Source organism: Martes martes (assembly GCF_963455335.1).
Source record: "Martes martes genome assembly, chromosome: 7".
NCBI lineage: Eukaryota > Metazoa > Chordata > Mammalia > Carnivora > Mustelidae > Martes > Martes martes.
In genome coordinates, this window is record NC_137894.1 from 6,908,803 (window position 1) to 6,935,190 (window position 26,388).

At 56.6% G+C, this 26,388-nt stretch overlaps 1 protein-coding gene across 3 annotated transcripts in view; it reads left to right on the plus strand.

Annotated features, from left to right (window-relative positions):
* Window positions 1-224: 224 nt before the first annotated feature.
* NTRK3 (neurotrophic receptor tyrosine kinase 3) overlaps window positions 225-26,388 on the plus strand; it is a gene marked incomplete at its 5' end in the record, with an annotated part of 368,325 nt that continues 342,161 nt past the window's right edge. For all 3 annotated transcript variants that reach the window (XM_080809225.1, XM_080809226.1, XM_080809227.1), the window contains one exon: window positions 225-472. In XM_080809225.1, the coding sequence (XP_080665351.1) occupies window positions 225-472 (248 nt within the window). The remainder of the gene's footprint in view (window positions 473-26,388) is intronic.

The following is a 26,388-nucleotide window of genomic DNA, read 5'->3' on the forward strand; positions in this document are numbered from 1 at the left end:
GCGGCGGCAGCGGCGGCGGCGGCGGCGGCGGCGGCGGCCGCGATGGTTTCAGACGCTGAAGGATTTTGCATCTGATCGCACGGCGTTTCAAAGGCAGAGGCCCCCCCCTCCCCCTTCCCCCCTCCCTCGCCGTCTTTGTTTCCTTCCCCCCCAGCTCTCCCCACTCCCCCCACCCCACCCCCCTCTCCTCTCCTCCTCCTCTTTTTTAGAAGCCGCGATCGGAGATGGATGTCTCTCTTTGCCCAGCCAAGTGTAGTTTCTGGCGGATTTTCTTGCTGGGAAGCGTCTGGCTGGACTATGTGGGCTCCGTGCTGGCTTGCCCTGCAAATTGTGTCTGCAGCAAGACTGAGATCAATTGCCGGCGGCCGGACGATGGGAACCTCTTCCCCCTCCTGGAGGGGCAGGATTCAGGGAACAGCAATGGGAACGCCAGCATCAACATCACGGACATCTCAAGGAATATCACTTCCATGTAAGTCGGGCGGCCGCTCCCCAGCCCTCCTCCCCTCTCGCTCCGAGGCTCCCTCTCGCCCGCCCGCGGCCGGGAGCCGGCCCTCCGCCCGCCCGCCCCGGCTCGCCGCCGCCCGCCGTCCGCCGGGCGCGCGTCAGGCTCGCCGTGGCTCGGGAGATGCTCTCGGGCTGCGTAGTCCAGGTGATCCGGCCCTAGCAGGCGGGGGGCCGGAGCCGCGTGGGTGCCTCTCCCCGCAGGGGACCCTGGCCGGCCCGGGGCGTGCGCGGCCCAGCTCCCGCCCCCGCCCCCACCCGCCGGGGCTCGTCGCGAGGGTGCGAGTCGGGTTTTTGCCCCCCACTAAATAGCAACAGTTTGGCCACGCTCAAGTGGAATAAAGTAGACGAGGTTCGATCCCCGCCGGCGGCGGCGGCGGCGGTGGCGGCAGTGACAGCGGCGGCGCTGGGCCGGGTGGGAAGGTGACAGGGATTGCTGGAGATCCAGCCGAGATCGTTAACTATTTCCTTTTGGAAACAGCGAAACACGCTGACAAGTAAACAAGTTAGGAGCTGGCTGCTCGCTGGGAGACTTTGGACATGTCGAGGCCGTCATGGACGCCTACCTCTTCCCTTTCTCTCTCACCCGCCCTCTCCAACCCCATTTTGGGCATTTCCGAGACACCCCCCGCCTTTCCCACCCTCATCTGCATCTGGGCGCCTACAGATCCCGTCCTTGTGAGCTCTGATAACTGCGCCGGTAATTCCGAGTCAGGATGGAGAAGGGAGCTGAGGGGGCTTGCGGGATTTGGGGATGGGGCTTATATGGTCTTGCAGAACCGTCTTTATTTTTTTCTCTTTTTTTGGACAATCCAACTCTGACTGCCATTTGCTGGGTTCTGCCCCGTCTGAGTGAGACCTGTGGTGGCCTGCATTCCCTCCCACCCCTTGGCTAGGGATGGGGGATAGAACCGAGGCACACGGGAAAGAAGAGCTCGGTCAGGGTCCAGGGAGTCTGCCCATCTTTCCTTCCACTGACCTCAGGGCCAGCTGACCCGCCCCCCCAGCACCCCACCCCCCCCATTCTGACATCCAGAGAAGGGTGTGGACCGTGCTGGGGTTGTTCAGGGGATAGCTCTTTTGTCCCCCTGCCAAGGTCCACACCCCTTGGGAACCCTCAAAATGGGTAGGATGCCTACCGAGAGAGAGGGGTTTGCCCTGAAGTCCCAACTGGGGTCTGAGGGAGGCATCTGGGCAGACACAAGCCCTTTCGAAGCTGCCATTGGCGCTTCTCTCCCAGGCAGCAGCCCTCCCTCTCCCTCCGAATGGGGCAGCCAGGCTGGGAGGAATTGCAGTTCTGCTCTCGAAAGCCCGCCAGCCCTGTTGGCTTCGCGGAGAGAGCGCTAGCATCCTTGCAGCTAACAGTTGGAGGAAGTGTACAGCCCAGGAGATGTCTCTGATTCCTGGCCCCGGAGACCAGCTTGACCCATATCTGGGCTCTGCCATTCACCTCCTCACCACCTGCAGCCGGTGGGCCTGGGATGAATAGAGGAACAGCTGAGGGGGCAGCCAGAGGTTGGCAGGGGTAGACTGGCTGGACCCAAGTCTGCCTCTCTGGGCCTGCAGGCCACAGCATTCCAGCGCCTCTGAGGATGGCTGGGGGTGGCGGGGGGTAGGTGGTGGTGGTGCGGTCTGTAGTGTTATCAGCAGGGAAACTCTGGCTTGGGAGTGCATTTGGCTGTGTGTGTGTGTGTGTGTGTGTGTGTTGGGGAGGGGTGTGAGTTGGGGGACAAGGAGGGGAGAGAGCTTAGCAGTGGGTCCTGGGGCTCCAGAGCTGGATCTGGGGATATCCAGGGGGACTGGGGGGCTAAAGGTTTGAGAGCAGGTCCCTGGTGTGGGTCTCTGGGAGCTGGTGAGCCTCATTCTGGCCGTTCTCTGCTCCCAGGATGCGTGCATCTGTGGGAAGCCAGTGGGAGGCAGGGATGGCCACAATCACGTAGGCTTTCTGTAGCCAGGCAGCGGTCGCTCCTCTGAAGACGATGCTTGGGGAAGCAGTTTGAAGGGGGGGAGTTGGGCTGCTCTTTCCAGGCCTAGGGTCCAAGATGGAGGTGCTGAAAGGTGGGTGACGGGAGAGGGTGGTGCGGTCTCTTGTCCCCTTTGCCTTTGGAGGACCCCAGTGGGACAAATGGGAGGATGGTGAGCAGGGACTGGATTGGGAGACCGTGTGTGTCCCCCTCCCTGTTTCGGGACGCAGGCTCTCTGGCAAGCAGGCAGGACTCCTTTCCTTACGTCCACCCCGACACCTAAGAGCTGGGGAACTGGATTCCCACAGGAGCTTCGTGGATTGGCAGGTGGGGGAGGAGGGTCAGAGGTCATGGGTCTGATGACCTTTCCTCACCCCGTCTTCTCCCCAGTGCCCTCTTAGATCTTTGGCTGGTATTGACAGAGCTTCGGGAAGGGCCCAGCCTTCGGCCAGAGGCAGAGGACTGTGGAGGGAGGGAGGGGAATCAGGCTGGTTGTGGGAAGTAGCTGTCACCCATTCCTCTGTCACTCAAGGGAATGGAGGCTCAGGGTGGCAGAGTAACTTCTGTCGAGGCACACAGCCCCAGTGGTGAGCCAGGCTTAGGTCTCGGTCTATCCAACACCAAGGCCCGGGCCCCCATTCTGCGGGATGCCTGTGGAAACAGGCTGGGAGGAGGGCCTGGAGGGCAGGCAGAAGGAGGAGGGCGAGGGAGGAGGCCTGACTTGAGCACGACCTGGGAAGGGGGCTTGAGCTGCAGCCCAGACTTTGCAGGAGGAAAGGGTGCTCCTTAGACTTCTGATGCTATCAGAGAGAGGGAGTTCGGGGGTCCTCCAGCTTTCCATCAGCCTGAAGCTCTTGCTGGTGTGTGCCTAAGGGTACAGCTTGGGCTGACTCTTGGGATGGAGCTGGGGTGAAGCTGTGTTTCCATCAGGCCTCGCTCCGGGAACCTGGCGGGGGTGTCTTGAGGGGTTGGCCTCCAAAGACACACCCTCTTGTCTGTGGAGCTCTAGGGCCCTGACACCCCTCCCTGGGTGCTTAACTGATCATGCCTGACTTTTAACATGGACAAGAGAGTCCCTGTTATCTTTCTCTGAGAGTCGTGTGTGGAGTGGCTCTTGGGTCCCCATCGGAGGCTGGCTGAGGGCGCCCGTGATCGGGGAGGGGACTGCCCCACCAGTCACAGGAGGGAATCAGCTGCAAGGCATCAGAGCAGAAGTGTGGGTCTCAACCCCTCCCCTCCCAAAGGGCTCTGCTTCTGGGCCTCTTTCTGTTCAGGAAGCCAGCTCCTCGGCCATGGGAACTCCTGGCCTGCAGTAACCTCAACCTAGAAGGGGCCGCGCAGTGCCGCGCCCAGCCAGGCTCTGTCGTCACAAAGGCGGAGGGTGGAGGCTAGGAGTTGGATCCTCTGTCTAGGTCGAACCTTCCTGAGGCTAGGTCACAAGGGTACGTCTTTGACTGTCAGAATATCAAGGGAGAGGAGATGGCTCATGGGACCCAATGTTCCTGGGGTTGGCTACCCAGATTTTGAAGACCACTGAGCTCTTGGCTGGGACTCTGAGCCTCCAGCGGGGTCTCTGTGGGAACCCCCACAGGATCCCTGGTGTTTACCACTCTCTGGTCCCTTTATGTCCCCAGTCTTCCCTGCAGGCCCTTGCCTCTGCTGGGTGAAGGGTCATTTTGGGTTTTGGCTGCTGTATCGGTTCCTTGATTCTCAGCCTTTCTAAGGATCAAGGGGAACACCAGCCTTGACAATTACCCATGGGACCTGGGATGCAGGCAGTGGTGTGAGCCAGGCCCCAAGGGCATCGTGGAGCTCAGCCAGGCGCAGAGCCTAGGTCTGAGAGAGGTAGGCTGAGCTAGGAGGCCTTTGTGGTGAGATTTGGAAGGGAGGCTGGTTGCAGCTCTGGGGAGTAAGGTACTTCCGGGATGAAAGCTGGGGCCCCGGGGCTCCAGAGGCCCTGGGATTTTGTCTGGAGGCCAGGCCCTCCTTGGCTCCAGAGCCCTCAGCCCCCACAAGCCCAGGTCAGTCTTGCCAGGCACAGGCTGGGGCCCAGGGCATCATCTCTGCAGCTCCAGGGACCTGAGCATATGGTAGCTTTGGGTAAAAGCAGCCCAGCCTGGCCCTTGCTTTGGGAGTGCTGAGGTGCTGGTCCCTGGAGAGCTGGTCCTGGAGTCTGGGAGGCGGCGCAGGGTCCTGGAAGGGGCCGACCAGCCTCCTGCCTGGCTGAAGAGGAGCACGGCTGCCGTGAAGAAGGGCGGTTCTGATGCCCGCTCCCTTGGGATGCTCTCTGTCCTTGCCCTGCCTGTCCCTGCCTGCTGCCTCCTCCTCTTCTCTGACTGTAAGGGTCCTTAGCCCAGCTGGCTCTTGGGTGGGGGTGTGGGTGGGCTGTGACCTTCCCTCAGGGTGACCTTTCCCAGGATTGTGGCATCTCTGCTGCCACTGGACCCCATCCAGTGGCTTATCCTGGGATCCCAGACACTGTCTCTGGCCTCATTTTGCGGCCTCCCATTGACTGCAGGGAGGGTAGGAAGAGAGAAAGGGATGAGCCACACGGGTCCCTCCCCTGGCTCTGCCCCTAACCCGTTGTGAGCTGTAGGAGGGGTCTGTAGCCTTTTTGTGCCTGTAAATTCAACTATGAATTGAGTCCCTTCAAGCTTGGACTGGTGCCACCCCAGGGCGCAGGGAGCACCCCATGGAGTCTCTGTGAGGTCCCTTCTAAGGGCACCAGCTTTAGGATTGGTGCTGACTCTTGCGACGCCACCAGGAGGAGGACGGGGTGCTCCCTCTCGGCCAGCGGCCACTGACCGTTTTTCCCTTCATTCCTTCCCTTCCCACCTCTACTGAACTCTGGGTCACCCAGAAAGTGCCACACAGTTTGGAGTCAATGGCCCAGACCAAATGTCACACTTAGGGATGCCCTGGGGCCTACAGCCTCTCACAGCCTAGACATCTAGCTTCATGTGGCTCTCCGTTCTCTACCCTGCACTCGAGGCAGGGAGCAGATGGCCCTCTGCCAAGCTTGCATGCGTTGCTCCAGCAGGGACCTCCACTGAATGGGAGAGGAACATGCTAGAACTTTCATTTCAAGTTATTGTCTAGAAGAGGGACTATTTAGCGTGTGGCTGGAAGATACACCAGCATATAATTTAATGAGTGTTCAGGAGTTGCAAGCTAACATTTTTATTGATCATCATAAAGGCTTGGTGCCCTGTTGTGATGGGAAGGGCCTGAGTTTGGGAGGGAGATAGGGGGATGGTAGGAGAGGTGACCCTGAAGACTGGCTCCCCTTCTTGGATCTGTTCCAGGGAGTAGGGGTTGATCGATGCAAGGGGGAGTAGGGGAAAGGAGAGGAGGAACCAGGCGGAGCGGTGAAGGGACTCTCAGCCTGGGACCAGGATTCCTAAGGCCCCCTAGTCCCTGAGGGCCAGGCCAGTTCTTAAAAGACTGTACCCCTCAGGTCCTGCTTTTTGTTTCTGTCTAGCAAATTCTTTACCTCCTGAACACCCCGGCATTTCTTTCACGCCTCCCAGATTATAGAGGTTGGGTGTGTTTTTGCCCCAACTGCTTGAAGTGATAGGCAGGGATGATTTGTCCCATGTTACCATTGAACAAAATAAAGAAAAGGGTTGAGTTGTATGTCTCCCAAAAGGAAAGCTCTAGAAGAGCCTTGTGGCTCCTTCCGAGGCGCTCCTCTCATGGCTCCCGTGGGTCTGTGGACTCCTCTCTGGCTGTGGTCCTGCGGCTAGATACCCCATGGCGTCATTTTCTTCCAGAAAGTTCTCTTTCTCCCAGGGGGCAGCATTATGGGAACGGTCCATCTGGGAGGAGCTGGAGGATGGCTGAGGGTCCTGGCCTGAGTGGAGGCCTCGCTTGACCCCCCCAGAGCTGGTGGCGGCTGAGGCATCCAGTCAAGTCACCTGTCATCCATCCCCAGAGCCCAGCTGCCTCCGCTTGGGGAAACATACACTCCTGGGGACCAGCCTGTGGGCCGCTGCTCTTTGGTGGGTCGGCTCTCCAGGGATGAGGACTCCCCTGAAGCCCGGTGCCCAGTGGAGCCCCGGGAAGTCCCACAGGGGTTCTCCATTTTCTGCCTCCACCCGGGTGCAGGGCTCACCAGAACTCAGGGCTGGGAGGGACTGCCGCAGGTGTCCCCTCCCTCACGCTCTGTGCACGGGCCCGCGAGAGGCCCAGACCAGGGCAGCGACCCTCCGGGGGCCTGAGGGTAGCTGGAAGGTCTCTCCTCCCAGGTGGCGGGCCGGGCGCCATGCTCTTTGGCTCTGCCCTGGCGCCTGTCCTGGGCGCTCTGTCAAAGCCGGAGCCTTGTCTACGGCTGTGTCTCCCTCTGGGGCGATGTTTCCAAATCTGGGGTCCCCAGAGGCAGCAAGTATGCGAGGCTGGCCGCCCCTGGGCTCCGTGCAGCCTGCAGCCCACGCCAATTAGAGGTTCGCTCGCAGCGAGGATTTCTGCTCTGCTCTGTTTACCGGCTGGCAGGGGAGGCTGTGGGCTCAGCGGGCTTGGGGCTCGGGAGCCCAGCCTTCCTCTCCAGCCTCGCCTCTGCCTTCCAGCCCTACCCACCCATCTGCTTTGTTCCATCAACAGGGTCCCGGGTCTGGGTGGTGGAGAATCAGACGGGATTCCTTCTGCAGAACCCTCAAGTGCAGAGAGGACCATGGCGGCTGGGTTTCCCCAGCAGATCCGCTGGATCCCCAGCAGCTCTCGCTAGCTTTGGACATAGCCCTTACCCCTTACCTCTTCTGGGCCTCAGTTTCCTCATCTACGAGATGGGCATAATAACAACTACCTGTTAGCAGTGCCCTGAGGGTCGGTGCCCTGTATCAGGCCCAGTAAAGAGAAAACTGTCCATGTAGGATCGCTAAGGACAGCTAGCTTTTAGTGAGCACCTCCTATGTTCTAGACAACCGTTCCAAGCGCTTGAGAGGTACTGCTTTGTTATGGCCTCACACCAGCCCCATCAGAGAAGTGCCGTTCGTTCATTCATTCATTCATGTGAATCCCGTTGTATAGATGGGACGTGAGTCCAGATACAGAATGTGACTTGCTGAATTCCATGCAGAGTGATCTGACGTTTAATATTAAGCTGTATTGCCTGGATTCTTTTGCTCTTTCCTTAAGGCGTGCAAATATAAACTGGTAGACACACACGTGCACGTGGTCATTCCTGAAGACGCGGCCATCATAATCCATTAATTAAAGAAAAGGGTAGACGTGAAGGTCTAGAAGGGTCCTTCATGTTGTAACATCCCAGCTCTCTGGGTGCGCATTGCCCTGGCTGGGGTCGGAGGGGAAGGCGGACAAGGTGGTGGGTGTGGTGCTGGCCTCATGGTCTGGCCCGCATGTTCCCAGACAGGCCTCTCACAGTCAGGGAGGGGCTCTCCTCCTGACCTCGGCCTCCCCCTGAGGCCAAGCCCTCTTCCCAGGCCTCCTTGACCACCTCGTAGTGTCTCGGCCTTTGATCAGGCCAGCTCCCCCGGGAGACCAGGTGCCCACTGAGGCTGGCGGGGATTTAGGAAGCTAGCAGTTGGATCCCTGCCAGCGCCACGCTGGGCTGAGGTGTGGTGGGCAGGACTGTGTCCCTGACTGCCCATGACCCTTGAGAGCTTGGATCAGAGAGGGGAGGGCTGGGTGGCTTCACCCAGGGAGAGCTTTGGGGTTTCAAGATGGCTGGTGGGTGCAGAACAGCAGGGAGGCATCTGGAGGGCCCAACAGCCAGTGCTAGAAGCTGGTGTTTAGACAATCTTCCCGGACTTCTAATTCTTCCTCTTCTCTTGCCTCCTCCTCAGGCGAGCAGGCTTTCCTCTCCTCCACGCTTCCTTTTGCCTCAGCTCTGCCCCATTGCTCATGGGAGCTCCGTCTGCCTCTCCACAGGGATGAGCTGTGAGCATGGGGGTCGGCCACAGCTGTCCCCACGGAGAGAGCCGGAGTAGCCACCCACGGCTGGGATGGTGGGGCAGGCATTTGTGGAAACACCGCATTTTCTCTGCTGCTTGGCTGGCTGAGCTCACCGCATCATAGGACCTCTGTGGCCTCAGTTTTCCCTTCTGGGAGTTGGGTCACCTCTGGGAGTTGGCACCTGTCTCCCTCATGGGGTCCCTGTCCAGTCAGTGTGGTGACATGGTTGATGGGCTGTCTCAACAGTAGGGTGCCATGTTGATGTCTCCGTTTCTAGACATCTGGGAGTGTTTTTGAGTTAGGAAGCAGATCAAGACTTCGAACCATAAATCATCTGATCTGGAAAGGGGCTCAGATATAATTGGGGTCCAACGTAGTTTTGCCGGAGAGGAACGTGGGGCCCCAGAGAGGTGGAGGGGCGTGACTCAGTCACCCAGTGTGTCCTGGCACGGGGCCCTGCCTCCCCAGCTGGCTTGGCTTCCCTTCCCCGCCCTCTGCTAGCGGCTGCTGAGGGGCTGAGGGATTTGGGCTCTTCAGAGGCAGGGGAAGAAGTCCTAAGTCTCCTGCAAAGTCCGCGAGAGAGCGAACGGTGCCGTCTCCGAGTTGCAGTCCCCGTCTGTGCCTCCCACAGTGAACTGGGCTGTGTGTGCGCATCTGGGGGTGTGTTTGTGCACGCACAAGTGCATCTCTTCTGTGTGCGGGGCATATCACGGCTGAGGTCTTGGTAAACAAGCCCGAGAGCTCCTGGCTTCCTGCCTGCCCAGTCTGTCTGCGTGTGGACCCCCCGTGGCCACCAGAGGGCAGTGCCGCGCACCAGCCAGTCGGAGGCTGGCGTTTGCTTTCACTGGCCGGGAGCTGGGGATGTGGCACTCGCACTGGTGAGATGTGGCCTCGCAGACCTGGGTTTCAGAGCCGCTCCTGAGCCAGGGATGAGCAGGGAGGTCAGCTGTCCCCCAGGCGGGGCCTCTCTCTGCAGATCCGGCCCAGCCATAGGAGGCTTACCGACATGAGCTTCCCGGGAGGTGGCTGGGAGAGTGCGCTGGGTGGACAGAAGTCGTGCTCTCCTTCCCCTCTGGTCCGCAGCAGCAGCAGCAGCAGCAGTGGGGATCAGCCCACCTGGAGATGAATGAATGGGACATAGCCCCTGCCCGGGAAGATCAGCCTTGATGTGGACACAAAGAGGGTGGTGGGCGGTTGGTTACGTTGTGGGTTAGGGTCGCAGAATAATTGAGCTTTATGAACTCCCTCGGACCATTTGATCTACTGGCCCAAGTGTAGGGGCATCTCTCACTTCTCCCTGCCTCCCCCCACCCCCCCATGCCGAACTTGGGACTCTCTTAAGACACGAGGGAGTGGCTCAGTCAGTACCAGGTCCCCATACTTACCAGATGGGAGAGCGTGGTGCTGTCTCTTAAGCTCTCCAGACCCTGTCTGTCGCTCAGAGATACCCATCTGCGTTGGTGGGTATGAGAGTGCCGTGCAAATTAGGGTCATGGGCCCTAGCCTGGACCAGCTCGTTTGGACTCTTTCCTTTCTGTGAACACTTGGGCCCTCTCATGTCTGTTCTAGTATTTGAGCAGGTGCTGTCTTTTTCCATGCGCTAGTTGGTCCATGAATGAGCCCTGTTCCGTTAACATGGTTGTCGACTTGGGAGATGGGGTCTTCTGCTTTTGTGGTGGGTGTTGAGCTCATGGAGTCAGGTCCTGTGACTCTGTCCCCAGAACCAACCCATGGCTGCCAGACCCAGGGTCGTAGGTGGGATCCTCTCTGTTGTGGTCAGTGTTTGTTTTTGTTTGTTTGTTTTTTAAAGATTTTATTTATTAGAGAGAGAGAGAGAGAGAGTAGGAGGGAGAGGGAAAGAGACTCTGGAGCTGACTCTGCACCGAGCATAAAGCCAGATTCAGGGCTCGAGCCCATGACTGTGAGATCATGACCTGAGCTGAAACCAAGAGTCGGACGCTTTACCGACTGCGCCCCCCCCAGCCGTCCCCCCCACCTGCTTGTTTCTGACACTTTTTTGAGGCTGAAGAGCAGGGATGAAGCCAACGTTCAAGGCCTCCTGCTGGACTGGAGGTCATTTGCATAGGCAACCTTGTTTATGGATGGTCCCTACTCAGCGAAGCTTGAGCTCACGACTCTGCTTCTTACCAGCTCTGTGACCTTGGGCTGGCTACATTTTTTTTTTTTTTAATTAAAAAAAGAAAAGACTTTATTTATTTATTTGACAGAGAGCAGGGGAGAGAGCTAGAGAAAGCACAGGCAGGGGGAGCAGCAGAGCGAGAGGGAAAAGCAGGCTCCCTGCCAGGGCTCGATCCCGGGACTGAGCCGAAGGCAGATGCTTAACCCACTGAGCCACCCAGGCGCCCCGACGTGGCTACCTTCTTGATCCTCAGTTTGCTTATCCGAAAAATGGAGGTAATGCTAGTAATGTGGGGTTATTGTCAGATTTCACGTGTGCGTGTGTGTGTGTTCTCTCTCATTTTCTTCCCCTACTCCAGAACTTCCTACCCACAAACACAGATTCTTTCTGTAGCTCTCATCTGTGCTTCCCCCTTCCAGTCTTTTCTCCTTCCAGCTCATCCTGACAGATAAAGCTTCTAATCCAGGGCTTTCTGTTAGAACAGTTCTGGTTGCCCAAGATTTCCAGTGGTTCTCTCGTCTGAGAGGCAGCCCTGCGTCATAGGGAGCGTGGTGGGTTCATTTGCCCAGACAGCTTTCGGGTTAAACGCTGGCTCTACCGCTGTGTGAGCTCACCCAAGTTACTTAACCTCTCTGAGCTTCAGATTCCTTATCTGAAAAATCAGGCTAACTGTATCCATCTTTGTAGAGTAGTTGTCAGGGTTACAGGAGGTTATAGTAAGTGCGTGGTGTGTGATGGGCGCGCGGCGCCCGGATTGGTGGGTAGTACAATGGGAGTCTTGCGGAGGTGATGGACAGTGGCATTTCAGGGTCTTTGAGGCATGGGATTAGAGGAGGTTACACGAGGCGAGCCAGCAGCACCTGGGCCAAAGCTGAGGAACACAAAAGAAGGACCAAGATGGTGTGTATTTGGAAAAAAAAAACAAAACCCTTCAAAAATAGCTAAGGCACGGGGAGATAGTTATGGTTCCCACTGAGAGACTCAGCTGGGATACTGCGGGTATAAGTGGCAGAGGGTCCCAGGCACTCTGGACGTGGGGAATTTCTATGCTGACTAATTCTGGAGCACCCAGCCCCTTGCAGACCTGGTCCTGTATAGTTTTACTACTATTCTTGCCCTAGGTAGCTGTTGTTCACCAGGTGATCCCCTTCCGGGCTACTGTAATTGACTGAGCCTGTCAGTTGCAGATAGGGTTCAGGGATCAGCCCTGGGAGAAAGAATTTAGGAATCTAGGGGGAAGGAGGTGACCTGGGGGGTCCTCGAGTCCCCTCCCATAAGGGCCTCCCGTTCACATTCACTCCAGTTCCACGTTCAGCCACAAGAGGGCACTAGACCATGATGTCTGCAGGGAGGGAGGTGCTATTTATTCAGCCTGCCCTGTTGGGAATGTGCCTTTCATCAGAGCTGCACGTGGTTTTCTCCCAGGGGCCAAAACCTCTGAGGGTCATGGCGAAACAATTGGATTCAATTAGAGCCCATAGCCCAGATTCTGCTGTCTCAAGGGAGGCTACATTGTGCAGAGGAAAGGTCATGGAATTTCACATCCGACTCAGGTTCCAGTCCTTGCCCTCCCCCTTGCTTGTTTCTTTTCAGATTTGGGCAAGTTGCTTAATTTCTCTGGGTCTCATTTTCTTCACCTGCAAAGTGAGGTGTTACTGGGAGGTGTTGCTGTGAGGATTAAATTATATGATGTGTGGAAAGTGTCTGGAACATGGTGGGTACTCCATGATTGGCCATCTGTCTCCTTCGGGAAGAAGGATGAGGTTAGGACACAGTGCAGGGATGGTTTGTGGGATCCTGTAGGCCTGATGGGGTCCTTTTCCCACCCATGAACGGGCAATGGCTCCAGTTCACTGGGCGCAGCAGTGACACCTAGTGGCTGGAGTGGAGAACAGCATGGTGTTCCTCTGGGGTGGGGTGGCCTTGGTGGGCACTGTTGGGGCAGGTGAAAGTGACACGCCCCATGGCAGATGGGCTTCAGGGGGGTCTGTCAAGTGAATTTCTCTTCCCATCACATGCGAGGCGTTGGAGATGATTCTCTAAGGTCATGAATGTGATGATGGCCCCTGGGAGTGTTGCTTGGGCCAGTGGGATGAGTGCACGTGAGCAACTGACTGACTTTCTCATGGCCGGCCAATCCCGGTGTCTAACGACCCGACCCTTTGTGATGTTTCCTGGGGTGCCACTCTCTGGGAGATGATTTAATCCCCAGCTTTCAGGTGGGCCTCAGGTCTCCGAGGCTCCGTCTGTTTACCTGGAAAATGACAAGGGGAGGGGCCATCGGGCGGGTTGAGTGAGGGCCCTTTGGTAACTCGGATCTGAACATCCCGGACAGTTTCCTGCCCTTTGCTCTATGTGTGTGTGTGTGTGTGTGTGTGTGTGTGTGTGTGTGTGTTGGGGGGAGAGGTGCGTGGGATCACGTGGGAAGGGGGCGGTTAGAGGTAAGTGTTAAGCTTCAGGCTTTACGGGTGCAGAAATCCAGCCCGGAGAAGGGAGGGGCCTTCCCCCAGCAGAGGCGTGTCTCTGAGCCTGGACTCGGGGTGTCTGTAGCGCCTCACCTTGTGCGGCCTCTTCCTTACGCACCTGCGATTCAGGAGGGAGCCTTGGCAGACATGCCAGGAGCGGGAAGTTATTTAATATCAGCTTTGCTCCAGATTGTGTTTCTGACTGCTTGCCACCTCCTAAGTGGCAGCCATTTTAACAAATGTGGCGATAAGACACCAAGTGGGAAATAACATGAGAAATGGGGAGGGGGCAGGGGCGTGGAGGAGGGGCGTCGTCTTATTCCCTTGGCAGAAACCTTGTCTTCGGGGGCAGCTGGGGGGACAGAGCAGTGGAGGAGAAGGTAGGGCCCCTGGGACCCCTGGCGGTGAAGGGGGTGAGTTGGAGAGAAGGGCCCGCAGCAGCAGCTTTCCCTCTGCCCTGGGGGGACCCTGGGTCCTGTGGGGCGGCTGACTCCTGTCCTGGGGAGGTGTGCAAGGGAGGGCCCGTATTCCCCTTTTCCAAGGACTGTCTTCCGAGTGCATAAGTGATGGCTGATGGGGGCCAGGGCTGGGGGGCGTTCAGCCCACCGTGGGTGCTGAGCTGTGTCTGCATCCTGGGCTGTGGGATGCCCTGGTGTCTGGCCACCTGCCTGGCTGCCTGCCGGGACCATCCCGGCATCTGGACTCTTGGGGAAGGATGGGCAGAGGCATGAGCGGGGCCAACCTGGTCGTTCCTCCTGCAGGACACGGAGATGAGGGAGTCACCCCTCTTTCTTCCGAGCGCCTGGCTCCAGCCATGTGCCAGGGTGGTGTTGAGCTCCAGGACACCACGTGGAGCAAATAAAGGGCCACAGCCCTCCCCTCTTGGAGTTTGCAGTCGAGTTGAGGTGGGCAGCCCAGCTAAAAGGCCTGTCTTAAGAGAAGCAGGGGCAGAATTTAAGAAAATGCACGGAATGTGAAATTTAGAGAAAAGGGCCCATATGTGAAGCTGTGGGTTTCCCGGAGGTGGAGAGGTGCAGTTTTTCTAACTGGAGAGCTAAAACTTCTGGCTCACCTGTCCTGGGCCTGCCTGACATGGGCCACCATGGAGTACTTGTCAGGGCTGTGGCCCCTGACCGAGAGGTTGAGTCCATGACCTTGCTGTTGCCTGTAAGAGGCCCCGTGGATTTTTAGGGGAAGCCACGTGTGGCAGGCAAGAGAGGGGGGTTGCATTTCTGCTTCCGTTGCTTTCTGACCTCGTGAGACAAAGATTGGGGCAAGTAGTTTATTGGGAAGGTGACCTGGGCAGCCGAGGGGAGGGGGACAGAGAGACAGGGAATGAGGAAAGCCATGGAGCCCTGTGGCCACAAGCAGGTGCAGAGCACTCTCCCCCCACGCTCATTCATGTCTCCTGTTTTGCATTTCACCAGCGTGTTCATTTGAGAAGGGCCAGACCCTTTTGTGAGAGCTGGGACAGCATCAGTGAGCAGGGCAGTGAAGGTTTACATTCTCCTGTCTTTTGGGACGTGGAAGGTCAAATCCCTCTCTCTGGAAAGCTGCCTGAACCTTGCTCCTGGGGATCTAGCCCCAGGCTGTAAGGGAGCTGGGCCAGGTGGGCCAAGGGTGCCGCCAGATTCTCTCTACCCGCTTCCCTACCCCGAGGCCAAGCTCCTGGGTGAAAGTCCCATTGGGCGGTGGTTTGGGGGATCAGCCTGTCTCTGCTGTGTGTCGTGTGGAGGAGAGCCAGGGCTGGGTGAATGGCCAGTGGGTACATGAACACTGGCTCCCATGCGATTACAGCCCCAGCTTCCTTCTCGCAGCACTGCCGGGGCTGGCCTGCCCTGGGCGCTGCCGTGTCACCACTGGGGACATGACAGTCGCCCTCCTCTCAGCGCCCTGGGCTCCCGGGGGAGCAGCAGCACGTGCAGAGTGGTCTTAGTCCTTTCTGACTTGTTTGGGCTTCATCCTCCAGGCTCATCCTGTCCCCACGCACGGGACTGGGGACTGGCACTCTTCTCTGACTCCCTGCCCCGCCTGCCCCCATCCTGGGAGGCGAGCTGTGTCCTCACCCAGGTGACCTGTAGGCCTTCCTGCCTTCTTTCCGCCGGTCAGGGCTGCTGTTCTGGACTCTGGTCAGGTGTGCTCTGCCCTTGGGGCTCCTCCCTGTTGCCTTTCCTGGTGTCTCTCCTCACCTGCCCAGGTGCTTCCCTGGACAGAAGAGGGAGGCACGGCCAGGGTCCTAGGCCGCCTGGAACTCTTGAGTTTCACGCAGGTGTCCCGGGTGGCCTCAGGCTCTTGCCTGTTTTTGTTCCCATGAGCTTCAGCGGGCTGGGATGGGGTTTCGTTCGGCTCTATGTCCCTGGTAGCCAGGGTCTAGCAGGTGCTCAGTAAAGACCCACCGAATGGGACAGGCACGTTTCTAGCAGAATGTCTCATGGATCTATGGCCGATCCCAGCTAGACAGGGCTCATGCCTCTGCCCAGAGCGCTGGGCACATCATTCTGGTTCTCTGTACCTCTGTGGGCCTGAGACTTTGCCCTCAGCCGAGCAGCCTGTTGGAGGCATCTCCTAGGGAAACTGGGACTCATCACAGTCATGCCAACCCTTTCGGCGACTGTTCCAGTGGCTTTTCTAGGGACCAGCTTATTTTAACCCTGTGTCATTCTTGGCACAGCCCGGTGAGGCTGGTACTGTTATCAGCCTCATTCTGTGAAGGCACAGGGAGGCTATCGAACTTGCCCTCCGTTGGCCATTTGGCTCTTAAGCAGCAGAGCTGGGGTTTGAATTTGGAACATCTGGCCCCAGAGGTTATCTGTGCTTCTCTCCTTCCTGCCAGCCTCTATTTCCTTTCGTTCTGGGCCCTGCTTGAGCCCCAAGGCTCCCAGGCGCCCCTCGGCTGATAGGACACAGCTCTCCTCTGTTCCTTGAAGGGGCCTCTGGGACCCAGGGGAATGTGAGATACCTGAATTTTGTGGGCACAGGAGTTTTCAGCCACACCTCAGAGAATGTCCTCTGAGCGAGGGCCCTGGGGTCCCGTCACTGCCAGCAACTTACTGGGTGAATCTGGGTGAGGCCCTGGCCATTGCTGGACCTCTGCCTTCTTATCCGTAAAACCAGGAGTCCTGATCAGGCGACCTTTGAGGGCCTTTCTGGCTCTGACCTCTCCTGTTCTGAATAGGGTGGTTGGGTACAGGGTAGAAGGTTGGAGAGGGCTGAAGCCAGAGAAGGCTGTTGCTAGGGGCGGGCCTCTGTGTGTGGGAGGGCTGAGGGAGCAGACCCCCGGGGTTCTCACACCTGTGCATGCATCCCTGTCCCCAGGAGGGCTTGCTGGGGCAGAGTGCTGGGCTCCAAACGCCGGGATTTCTGCTGCTCCTTGGTGGAGGGCCTGAGCCCCTCCTTTCTAGTGAGTACCCAAGTGACACGGATGCTGCTAACCCAGGGACCACACTTCGATAATGACAGCTGCGTCGATGGCTTTCAGGTGTGCTCCCTGGGGATCAGAGCCAGTATGGTACCCTGCATACATTTTTTTTTTTAATTTGTTTATTTGACAGACAGATATCACAAGTAGGCAGAGAGGCAGGCAAAGAGAGAGAGGAGGAAGCAGGCTCCCTGCTGAGCGGAGAGCCTGATGCGGGGCTCGATCCCAGGACCCTGAGATCATGACCTGAGCCGGAGGCAGAGGCTTAACCCACTGAGCCACCCAGGTGCCCCAATGCATACATGTTTTTGTGAATTTTCCCAGACTGCGGCAAGTTTGAACACCCCCGTTCTAGAAGCACACTAACCCACTCCCTAGCACGTGTTGCCTGGGCTCACCCAGTGCCGGCCTCTCTTTCCAGTCCCCTTTTGTGTCCTCTCTGCACCCCACATCTGGCACCTGGCTCCATGCTGACCCTGTTCCCACCCCCACTTTTCCCACATGGCCAGGCTTGACGGGAGCGTTCTCTGATGCACGAAATCCAGGATGTAGTTGAGAAATGAAAGCCCAATTATGTTTTCCGCAGGACTCTTCTAGACTCCAGTTGATTTTTAAGAACTATTGGGAGGCAGGGAAGTAATTCTGTAATTGCACCTCAAGAACCTTAGTTGGGTCCAAATGGCCCAGGGTCAAGTTCAGACTTCAGTGTTCATGTTCAGGCCGTAGCGTCTCGCCTCCCATCATCAACATACCCCCCACCCCCTACCCCCGCCACCCCAACTCCCGGGGAACATCCGCCCCAGCCACGCTGTTCTGCACATTCCCAAAACATCCCCGGGCATTTCCAACTCTCAGTCTTTGGCTCAGGCTGTTTCCCCTGCTTGGAAGACCTCTGGCCTTCGTTCTGCTCACCTGAGCCCTGCTTGTCATTCAGGTCCCACCTTTGAGATGTTCTTTGATATCCGGACTGGTGTTGATTGATTGTTCTAGCTTTCCAGCCTCAGGAGCACACAGTCCTAGCAGCTGCAGTCTGTTGAGCCCTTTCTCTTGGGCGGGCTGTGTATAGGGTGTTTCAGCCTTACGCACAGTGCGGGGCGGGGAGGCGGGGAGCTGCCCTCATGTCACAAATGAGGACATTGAGACCAGACAATGCACGAGCTTACCCTAAGGCCACGGGTAAACGGAGGAGCAAAAGGATTGGGCGCAGACTCCCATGTCGTTGGGAGAAGAGGAGATAAGGGAACTGGGCTGTGTTGCTACGATGGGGCCCTGTATGATGGTATGATGGGCGGTTTACAGCAGTCGTGGTGAAAATCTGGTTGTCTGGGCCGGAACGTGGCTATGTTTGAAAACATAATTTATGCTGGTGGAAAAAAAAAAAACAAACAAAACCCAAACAAGTTGCAGAGTGATATAGCGTACATGTAATTTAAAAAACAATGATCCGTGGAACATACTGTTTACGGACACCGATATGTAGTAATAAGACAAAATTGAGGCTGGCTGCGCACCAATGTCATGATCGCCTGGGTTCTAGGGAGAGAAGGGGAGGGAGAGGAAGCCTAGGATGGTTTGCCTTCTCTCTTGTTTTGGGATTAGCCTGTGACAAAATGATAATGTGCACGAATTTCAGGTCATGGGTAAACACGGTGCTCAGTGTGTGATCCTTTGTTTTTTCTTTAGAAAACTTTAGAAACTTACATGTAAGCAACGAAAAGGTGATTATACTTATCAGATTGGTAATTTAAAATAAAAACAACATTCAATCACTGTATTCATCTGCTAAGGCTGTCATCGCAAGATACCGTGGACGGGATATTTAACTGAAGCAACAAACATTTGTTTTCTCACAGTCCTGGAGTCTGGAAGTTCAAGATGAAGGGATAGACAAGGCTGGTTTGTCCCGAGGCCTGCAGAGGGATGTCTCCCTCCTGTGCCTACGCATGGCCTTCCCTCTGCGTGTGTGTGTGGCGCATTCTCCTAGAAGGACACCAGCCGTACTGGATGGGCCCACTCTAAAGACCCCATATTTACTTAATAATCGCCTCTTTAAGACTTATTTCCAAGTATAGGCACATTTGGAGAGACTGGGGCTCAGGACATCAACAGAGGACTTTTGTGGGGGGGACACGAAGCAGCCCACCATGAGACCCCTCCGCAGTCGGGAGACAGAAAAATCGCGTGGCTTCGGAACCTAAGATAGAGCCTTTCTTAGACTTCCTGAGTGCAGCAACCTGCAGGAGTTCATCAGAGCTGGAATTTTCTCCGGTTCTGGTACCTCCAGCGGCTGGCACCCCCAGGGACGGCTTGGTCGGCCTTGAGAACAAAGGAACCCCGCGGAAGAGACCGTGCTTTCGTGCGAGAAGGGTAAAGGGAAGAAGCAAGCGTGTAGCTTGACGAGGGCCCGGGAAGGCAGATCTCTGATTGTCTGATGTTTAGGAGATCACAGGGAAAAGAAGCAAAACAGCTGCATGTCGGCCGTCCTGGGTGCGCACTCCCTTGTTAATTAATTAATTCACCGGTGTATCAACTATTTCAGCCACTCTCCGGGAGCACCGCCCTGTGTCAGCCTTCAAGTTAGGCTCCCTGCATCCCCCCAACCCCCGCCTTACCACCAAATAACAGTGGGCTGGGACCACAGACCATGGGGATTTGGTTAGCAGGAAGGAAGAACTTGACCAAAGAATGAGCCTATGGGATTGCTTTCCCTGGGGGGCGTGGAGTGGGGGGAGTTGAAAGTCAGTAGGGTTCTCCTGTCCCATCATTTCATTATGAAAAATTTCAAGCATGCACGAAATTTCAAGTTTTGTCGTGAACGTCTGCATATCCACCACCCGGATTCTGCAACTGATAATTTGACTCTACTCGCTCTGTCTCACGGTGGGTCCATCTGTTCGTCCCTCTCTCCGCCCATTACCCACCGGTATTTTTCGGATGCACCTCAGAGTAAATTGTACACATTTGGACGCTCCCCCTAAATACTTGAGCATGATTATCGTTAAACTGGAGTTCAAGATTTGTTTCCATCGTCTTCTTTGGAGTGAGTGTTTGTGGTCCGTGAAATGCTTTCAGTGTGCATTCTCCGAGTTTTGACAGGTGTGTACACGTGTGGTACCCAGACCCAACGAGACGGAGAGTATTACCATCCCCTCAGAAAGCTCCCCCCCGGCCCTCCCCAGTCGGTCTGCCTCCGCCTCCCCCGAGGTAGTCACCATTCTGACTTTTCCGTAATAGGTTGGTTTGATTTGGTCTTCAGCTGCATATAAATGGAATTACGTGATACAGATTTAGCAGAATGTGTTTGGGGTTCACGCATGTTGCTGCAGACAATGGGATTTCTGTTTCTTTTTATTGCTGGGGACTGTTCTGTTTTTTGGAATACCTGAGTTTTTTTAGCGAGGCTCCCAGTTGTTGGAACCCTGGCTTTTCCCGGTTTGGGACTGTTGTGGGTGAATCCGTGATGGACATCCTTGCACAAGGCTTTGGGTGAACCCGTGCTTTCCTTTCTCTTGGGTCTATCCCCAGGAGTGGGATTTCTGGATCGTGTGATATATTTATCCTTAACTTTACAAAAGATTGCCAGCTCTTTCTCCGAAGTGGTTGTACCAAGCTTATACAAGAGGACTGCTTTTGACTAATCTGGGTTAGGATAGACACATGTGCGTGGCTCCCTGAAACAGGTGCTTTTCTATCTTCGTCTTCCAGATGAGGAAACTGAGGGGCAGAGGATGGCGTCACCTGCTCAAGGTCACCCACGTGGGTAGGTGGCAGAGCGGGGACCCTGTCTGACACGGGCATGCCGTTTCTTGCGGAGGTAGGGCCGAAGCAGGCAGGAAAAGCAGGTGGCTGACTTCTGAGGGGCACCTCCTGGTGCCCCTTGCCCTAGAACATTCTTTGTGCTCTCTCACGGTGTGGACGTGAGCGCCTGGCGGGCATCCAGTGCTCTCTGGCAGGGTGGAAGGCCCGGGCATGGATGTTAGTGATGGAGCCTGAGCGCACCGGTCTGGGTCCTGTTTGCAAGGGGCAGATGGATGCCAGGCAGCACCCCGGGTCCAGATCCTTCTCCCGAGGTTAGGCAGCTGGGAGCTGTGCTTGCTGAGTGTTCAGACATGAGGTGTGGGGAGGCCCTGGACCAGCGTGGGTCCCCTTATACCCTCATAGTCTGAGCACAAGGGTCCAGCGGCCAGCCTCACAGAGCCCGCGGATTAGGGAGGGGGGGGCGGATGGAGACCCACAGTCTTCACTCCCTCACGTTGCCGATGTTCTGAGGCACCGCCAAGACCAAGCTCCTGGCTTGGGAGTTCAGGGAGCAGAGACCATTGGTGCTGATGTCAATCCCCCAGTGAATGCCAGGGGGTCACAAGTCCCAGGAAGGAACTGAGCCGAGGGGCACGGTACGAAGGCTGACTCGGGGGTAGGGGAGGCTTGGGGGCTGCTTCCAGAGGAGGCCGGGCAGGGCATCCTCCGAGATGACCCTGAGTGGTGAGAAAGAGGCGGCGCGTCATGAGGCCTGGAAGATAGAATATTCCAGCATGTGTGTGCACCTGACGTAGGAATGAGGGGACGGTGCGTTGCGGGGATGGAAAGGAGGCCGGGGCAGGGTAGGGGGGTTGCAGTGGAGAGCCCAGGAGCCGGGATGGGGTCCGATAGGTCCGCAGGGCCTTGCAGGCCATGGGAAGGAGTTTAGCTATTCATCCGAGAGACATAGGAGGTTCTGGAATGTGTTTCTTTGAAGCAGGAGCTGATCCAGGTTACAGCTTAGGTGATGGGTGCAGTCAGCGTGTCCGAGGAGACGCACGGGCTTGTGGCACTCTGTGGCTGGAGCGCGCTGGGGGGTCGGGGGGGGGGGAGTCCCAGAGGAAGGGACAGCTAAGCTCCAACTGAAGGATGTGCAGGCACGAGCCACGTAGGAGAGGCAGACGCCATGGGGCTCTTTCTAGGTCGAGGGACCTGCGTGAAGAAAGGACGAGTGGGAGCCCATCGAGGACGAGGGTTCAGTCCTGCGCGTCTGTTCCTTCCAGTTCTCAGCGTCTGCCTGGACCAACCGGTGTGTGGGGGGCGAGGAGAGCTCATGCTGGGGACATGGAAGCCTCTGTGCTTTTCTGAAGGTCAGGGGAAGCCTAGAGGTGGCCTTGGGTCCTGCGAGGGACAGGTTCGGTCGGATGGGGCTGGAGTCCGTCACCCCTTCCTGGACTGGAAGTCCAGCCAGGCTGCCCGGCCCGATGGCCCGGGAAGGGGCCGTGATCCTGGACCGCACTTGCCGACGCACTGGCGGCCCACAAAGTAGGCCCGGCCTCCCCCAAAGGGCCCCGAGGTGCCTGGTGGCAGCAAGGCACTCCCAACTCAGCAATGCCACTTGCTCAAATATATTTGTTTATTCAGAGATTTAATTAACATGTTTAAATATTAAAGAGTAAACAACGTGTGTCTAGTGGGATTCAACATTTACCAGCAGGAGTTCTGACTTATTTAATTATTTGTGCTTTCCCGCCCCTGAGAGCCCTATTTCCGGCTTTGTTGTGGGGAGGCCCCGGCTCTCGGCTGGGGAGGAGGCAGGGAAGTGGGCCAAGGAGGAGGGGCAGTCAGGGGGGAGGAGCAGTGGGGTGGGAGGAGGGAGCTGGGGAGGAGGGGGAGGAGGAGAGGAGTCTTCAGAGGAGGAGCTGCCCAGGTGAAAGGAAGCAAGGGGCTGAGTTTGATCTGTGCAGAGGGAAGAGAGAATGTCGAGTTTCAGGACAGTAGGACCCCCGGCTACGGGTCAAGAAGGCAGGTGACAGCTAGGAAGGTTTCCAAGGAGTCTGTAGAGCTTGGGGGAGAGCAGGGTCTCGGGGTTCCCACTTGCGGGGATGCCTCTGTTCATGAGCTAACACGGGGGACCCAGCTTCTCACCTGGGTGCCTCAGGGGCCCGCAGCGGTGAGAGGAGCGGCCTGCATGGCTGCCTCCTCGGAGAGGGAGGACCCCGGGCACCGGGAATGAGCCCCCGGCCGCCACCCCAGGAGCGACTCTGAAACCAGAGGTGTTTTCCAAGTGATCTGCATTATAATATCTCTGGAAATGAAGTCCTGGATGCTGAGAGATTACACTGGGGGTTATTTATTGGCAATGCGCTCTACGGTTTTAATTTTTTCTTTTTGCTTATTCAGGCTTTAGCTCCAGAGGAAAATAGCCTGGGGTGGCTTCGAAATAGATTCTCTCTGCCCCATTAACTTATTCAGTGAGTTTAATGGCCCTTTTTCCCCTCAGCCTTGAAGCCATCATTAAAAGGCAGAGATTTATAAAAGCAAAGACACTGAGCTTTAGTCAACTTTCGCTCTGGGCCGGGGGAGGGCAGGGGGCAGAGGGGCACCCCTCTGGCCCTGGCACGGTGGGTGTCACCTGGGAGCAGGTCCTCATCCTTAGGACAGAAGCTCGAGGCTGGGCGGACGGTTTCGTGGGTGCTTAGGGGCAGTGACACCGCCCTGCAGAGACTTTTCGGGGGCTGGTGTCTCTGGCATTTACTGGCTGTCACGGGGGTGGGTTTCTCGGAGTATCTGCAGTGTCACCCACGTGCTACAGGGGACCATCCCCTGGTCCTCAGCCGGCCTCTGAGGCCACTTCTTGGGACATATTGCTGTCCCCCACCTCCGGCTCCCCCAATAGGTGCTCATCTTCTGCTCAGGGCCAATTCACCAGAAATCAGAAGACAGGGGATCAGCTTCTCAGAGGCCAGTTTCCCGAGGCCCAACTGCCCCAAGGACCGTTGAGCAAATAGCCCATTTGCCTACAGGCAACTCACCAAACGTCTGTGTGCCAAGCGCTCAATTTGCCAAATTTACTAAAACTTAGACTTAAAGAACGTAATGATTGAATCAAGCCAAGTCAAGCCGGGGCTGTCCAAGTCGGTTCAGTCCAATTCAACCCACTTCGGCTCCTCCCATTATACGAGCATCTGCGGCGTGCAAAGCTAGGGGTTGCAGCGGCTGCGACAGGGGGGTGGACTGGTTCCAGCGGGACAGAGGCCGGACGGGCTGACCAGGAGAAAGCAGGTGGTTGTGAGATTCCATTGCCCCAAGAAGGTGTTTGGTGGTATGGGGGCTGTCCCTTGATACACAGGTTGGGTCTGGCTTGGGAGGGGGCCCAGGGGAGGACAATTCGGGCAGAAAGTGCAGCCTACAGCACACGGGCCCAGCCATTGTCTCAGGGGAGATGCCGGGTCCTTGGCAGCCTGGAGGGAAGGATGTCCAGGGCCCTGTGGGCAGAGAGATGAACCACCAGGCTCTCTTGGGAAGGCCTTGACTGCTGGGCGGAGACTGTCTGAACCTCACTGGGTTAGCGATTGGAGCTGGTGAAGGTTTTTAGGACAAGCATCTTAAATGAGGAAAGTTTAAATGGCTTTAAAATTTTTTCAAGCATGTTTGCTAATGGAAAATTAGAAGTAACAAGATGGAGGAAATAGACAAAGACATTCATAGCCACAGACGCCTGGGAAAAACCCATCCTTTGGTGGATTTCCTTCAAGTCCTATCATGGAATCAGTGTGTAAGGCAGAAAGTGATCTCTGAAAACTCTTTGTGGCCACTGGAAGAGGCACCCGGGAGCTGGGACCGGCGGGGGGTGGGGGGTGGGCAGCAGATTCACGGCACGTCTGTCCTGCTTATTCTGACAGATGCTCTCATTGAGTGAAACGGGGGCAGAAGCACCGACGTTTTAAAAATAGTTATTATTTTTTTTCCTCACTCTTTCTGGGTGCAAAAAACTAAATTTGCATAAAATCAATGCATGCACGAACCTTACTTCTGCGTGTGCGTGCGTGTGTGTGTGTGCATGCACGTGCTCACGCGCACGCATATTTGCATATACCTGAGCAGGTCATTCTTGATTTGTGTTTTAAGAAGGAGAGCCTAAGCGTCAGGTGTGCATGGGTTGAGGAAGAGGAGAAGCCTACAGTAGGGGGGAGAAGGCAGGAGGCACTTACAGGGCCTCAAAGATGGGTGATGTGGATGGGAAGCTAGGGGAATAGAGAGGGGAAATATTTTAGAGTGTGCGGAAATTTCAGACAACTGTGAGTACACCTGTTGAGCATGGGGGATGGAAGGTTAAGAGGGACTGAGATGTCCAGAATTCAGATGAGGGGGAAATACTGCTGCCTCGAGCAGGTATGGGTGACGGGGGACATGGTGACTTCTGATTGGGACGTGCTGAGTTGTGGTGGTCGTGAGAGATGATTCTCATGTAGGGTGTCACTGAGAGGGCCCTTGTCTGCGAAGTGGCCCCAGTGGAGAAAGCAGCAAGGAGGCTTGTTAAGGAAGGGGGCCCGTTCTGGAACTTTCTGCCAGCCAGCCTTTTCCATGGTGTCCAACCTTGTCTTTGGGAGAGGGGCTTTCGCGTGTGAGACCTTAGTTAAAAACCTTTTACCTTTGTCTTTATTGGCAAGGTCCTTTTGGCTTCTGTGCCCTGCCCTGCCTCACCTCCCTGCTTCTGTGGGTAGGATCATGCCTCCCTTGGTCCAGGCTTTTCCCAAAACAGGTATGCAACCATGTGCTGGAAGTCAAGACGGCGGCATTCTGGGGGAGCAGAAGATGGGTTGTCCGATGGCTACTAATAGCGGGGAATGTTAAAGTAAGTGTTCATCCACACTCAAATGGCTTTTTTCTTTCTTTTTTAAGGTTTTATTTATCTAATTTAGAGAGAGAGCGTGAGCAGGAGGGGCCGAGGGAGAGGGAGGGAGAGAAGCTCGAGCAGACTCCCTGCTGAGTGCAGAGCCCAATGCGGGGCTCAGTCCCAGGACCCTGAGATCATGACCTGAGCTGAAACCAAGAGTCTGGACGTCCAACCGACTGTGCCATGCAGGCGCCCCTCAGATGGCTTTTTAAAGGAATTTTTCGTTTCCACAAGGAAGGCCAGATCTCACTGTTCCATTTCTGGAGAAACCAAACGACTTCTCCAACACCAGCTCTGTCAAGAGGGAAAAGGATCCTTTGCACAATATCCAGTCTTAACCACGGTCAAAATCTCTGACTCGACAATGAGGGCACGTGAGCACACGTGGAGGAACGGCAGGTGTCTGGGCATGGGTGTGCGTCGTCTGGGGATGGCACTGGTGGTGTTGATGATGACAATGATGAGGAGAACGGGAGTGATGGCGTCACGGACCCTGGGTGCTTACTGTGGGCCGGGCTGTGTGCTGAGCACTTTTCCTTCAGAGGCTTTAATCCTTACACAACCAAATGAGGTGAGCATTACTGATTCCCGTTGTTTAGCGGAGGACACAGGGCCATGCGCCCAAGATCACCCAACCGGCGGGCAACGAGGTGGACTGGAGTCGGGTCGTCTGTGCGCAGAGCCCATGCTCGCCATGCCCATGGTCACGGCTGCCAGTCCGCACTCTCCCCGGACTCCCTGTCCAGCCTGTGCCTGGAGGTCAGGGACCAACCCTCGCTCCCCCGCGCGGAACATCAGCTGTGATAGAACCTGGTGGGATTTTCCACGCGGGAGCAGATGTTCCCGTTGTCAGCGCAGTGAACCATTCTGCTCCGTGCTCCCTGCTCTGCATTGATCCATTCACCACGAATGAAATAACCGTGTGGGGAACTAGATAAGATATTTGTACCATTGATTGTTTCATTTCAGGTGAATGGAGGACAGCAGGGAGCAAGTGCCTGTGAGCACGGGGTGTGGGGGGCTGCACCTGCCCATGTGCACAGAGCCGCGGGGCTGCTGGGGGTCCCGTGGGCTCCGAAGGGGGTTCCTCGTCACAGGCTCTGGTCACAGGCTATGTTGGCTGCTGCTTTCGGAAGGGGGGTGGGCAGGGCCCCCAGCCTGAGGAGGGTACAGCCCTTCCCGTGTCTTTAAAGGGTCATGTGGAAGAAGACGTGGTAGGTGGGTGGCTTTCTCCCTGATTCACTCAGTGAACACTGGACTGTGGCTTCGGGAAGCAGATCACGAAGAGCCCGGGTTTGCATCAGGCAGGTTTGACCCTGGTTCTTCTGCTCATGGGTGCTGGGTGTTTG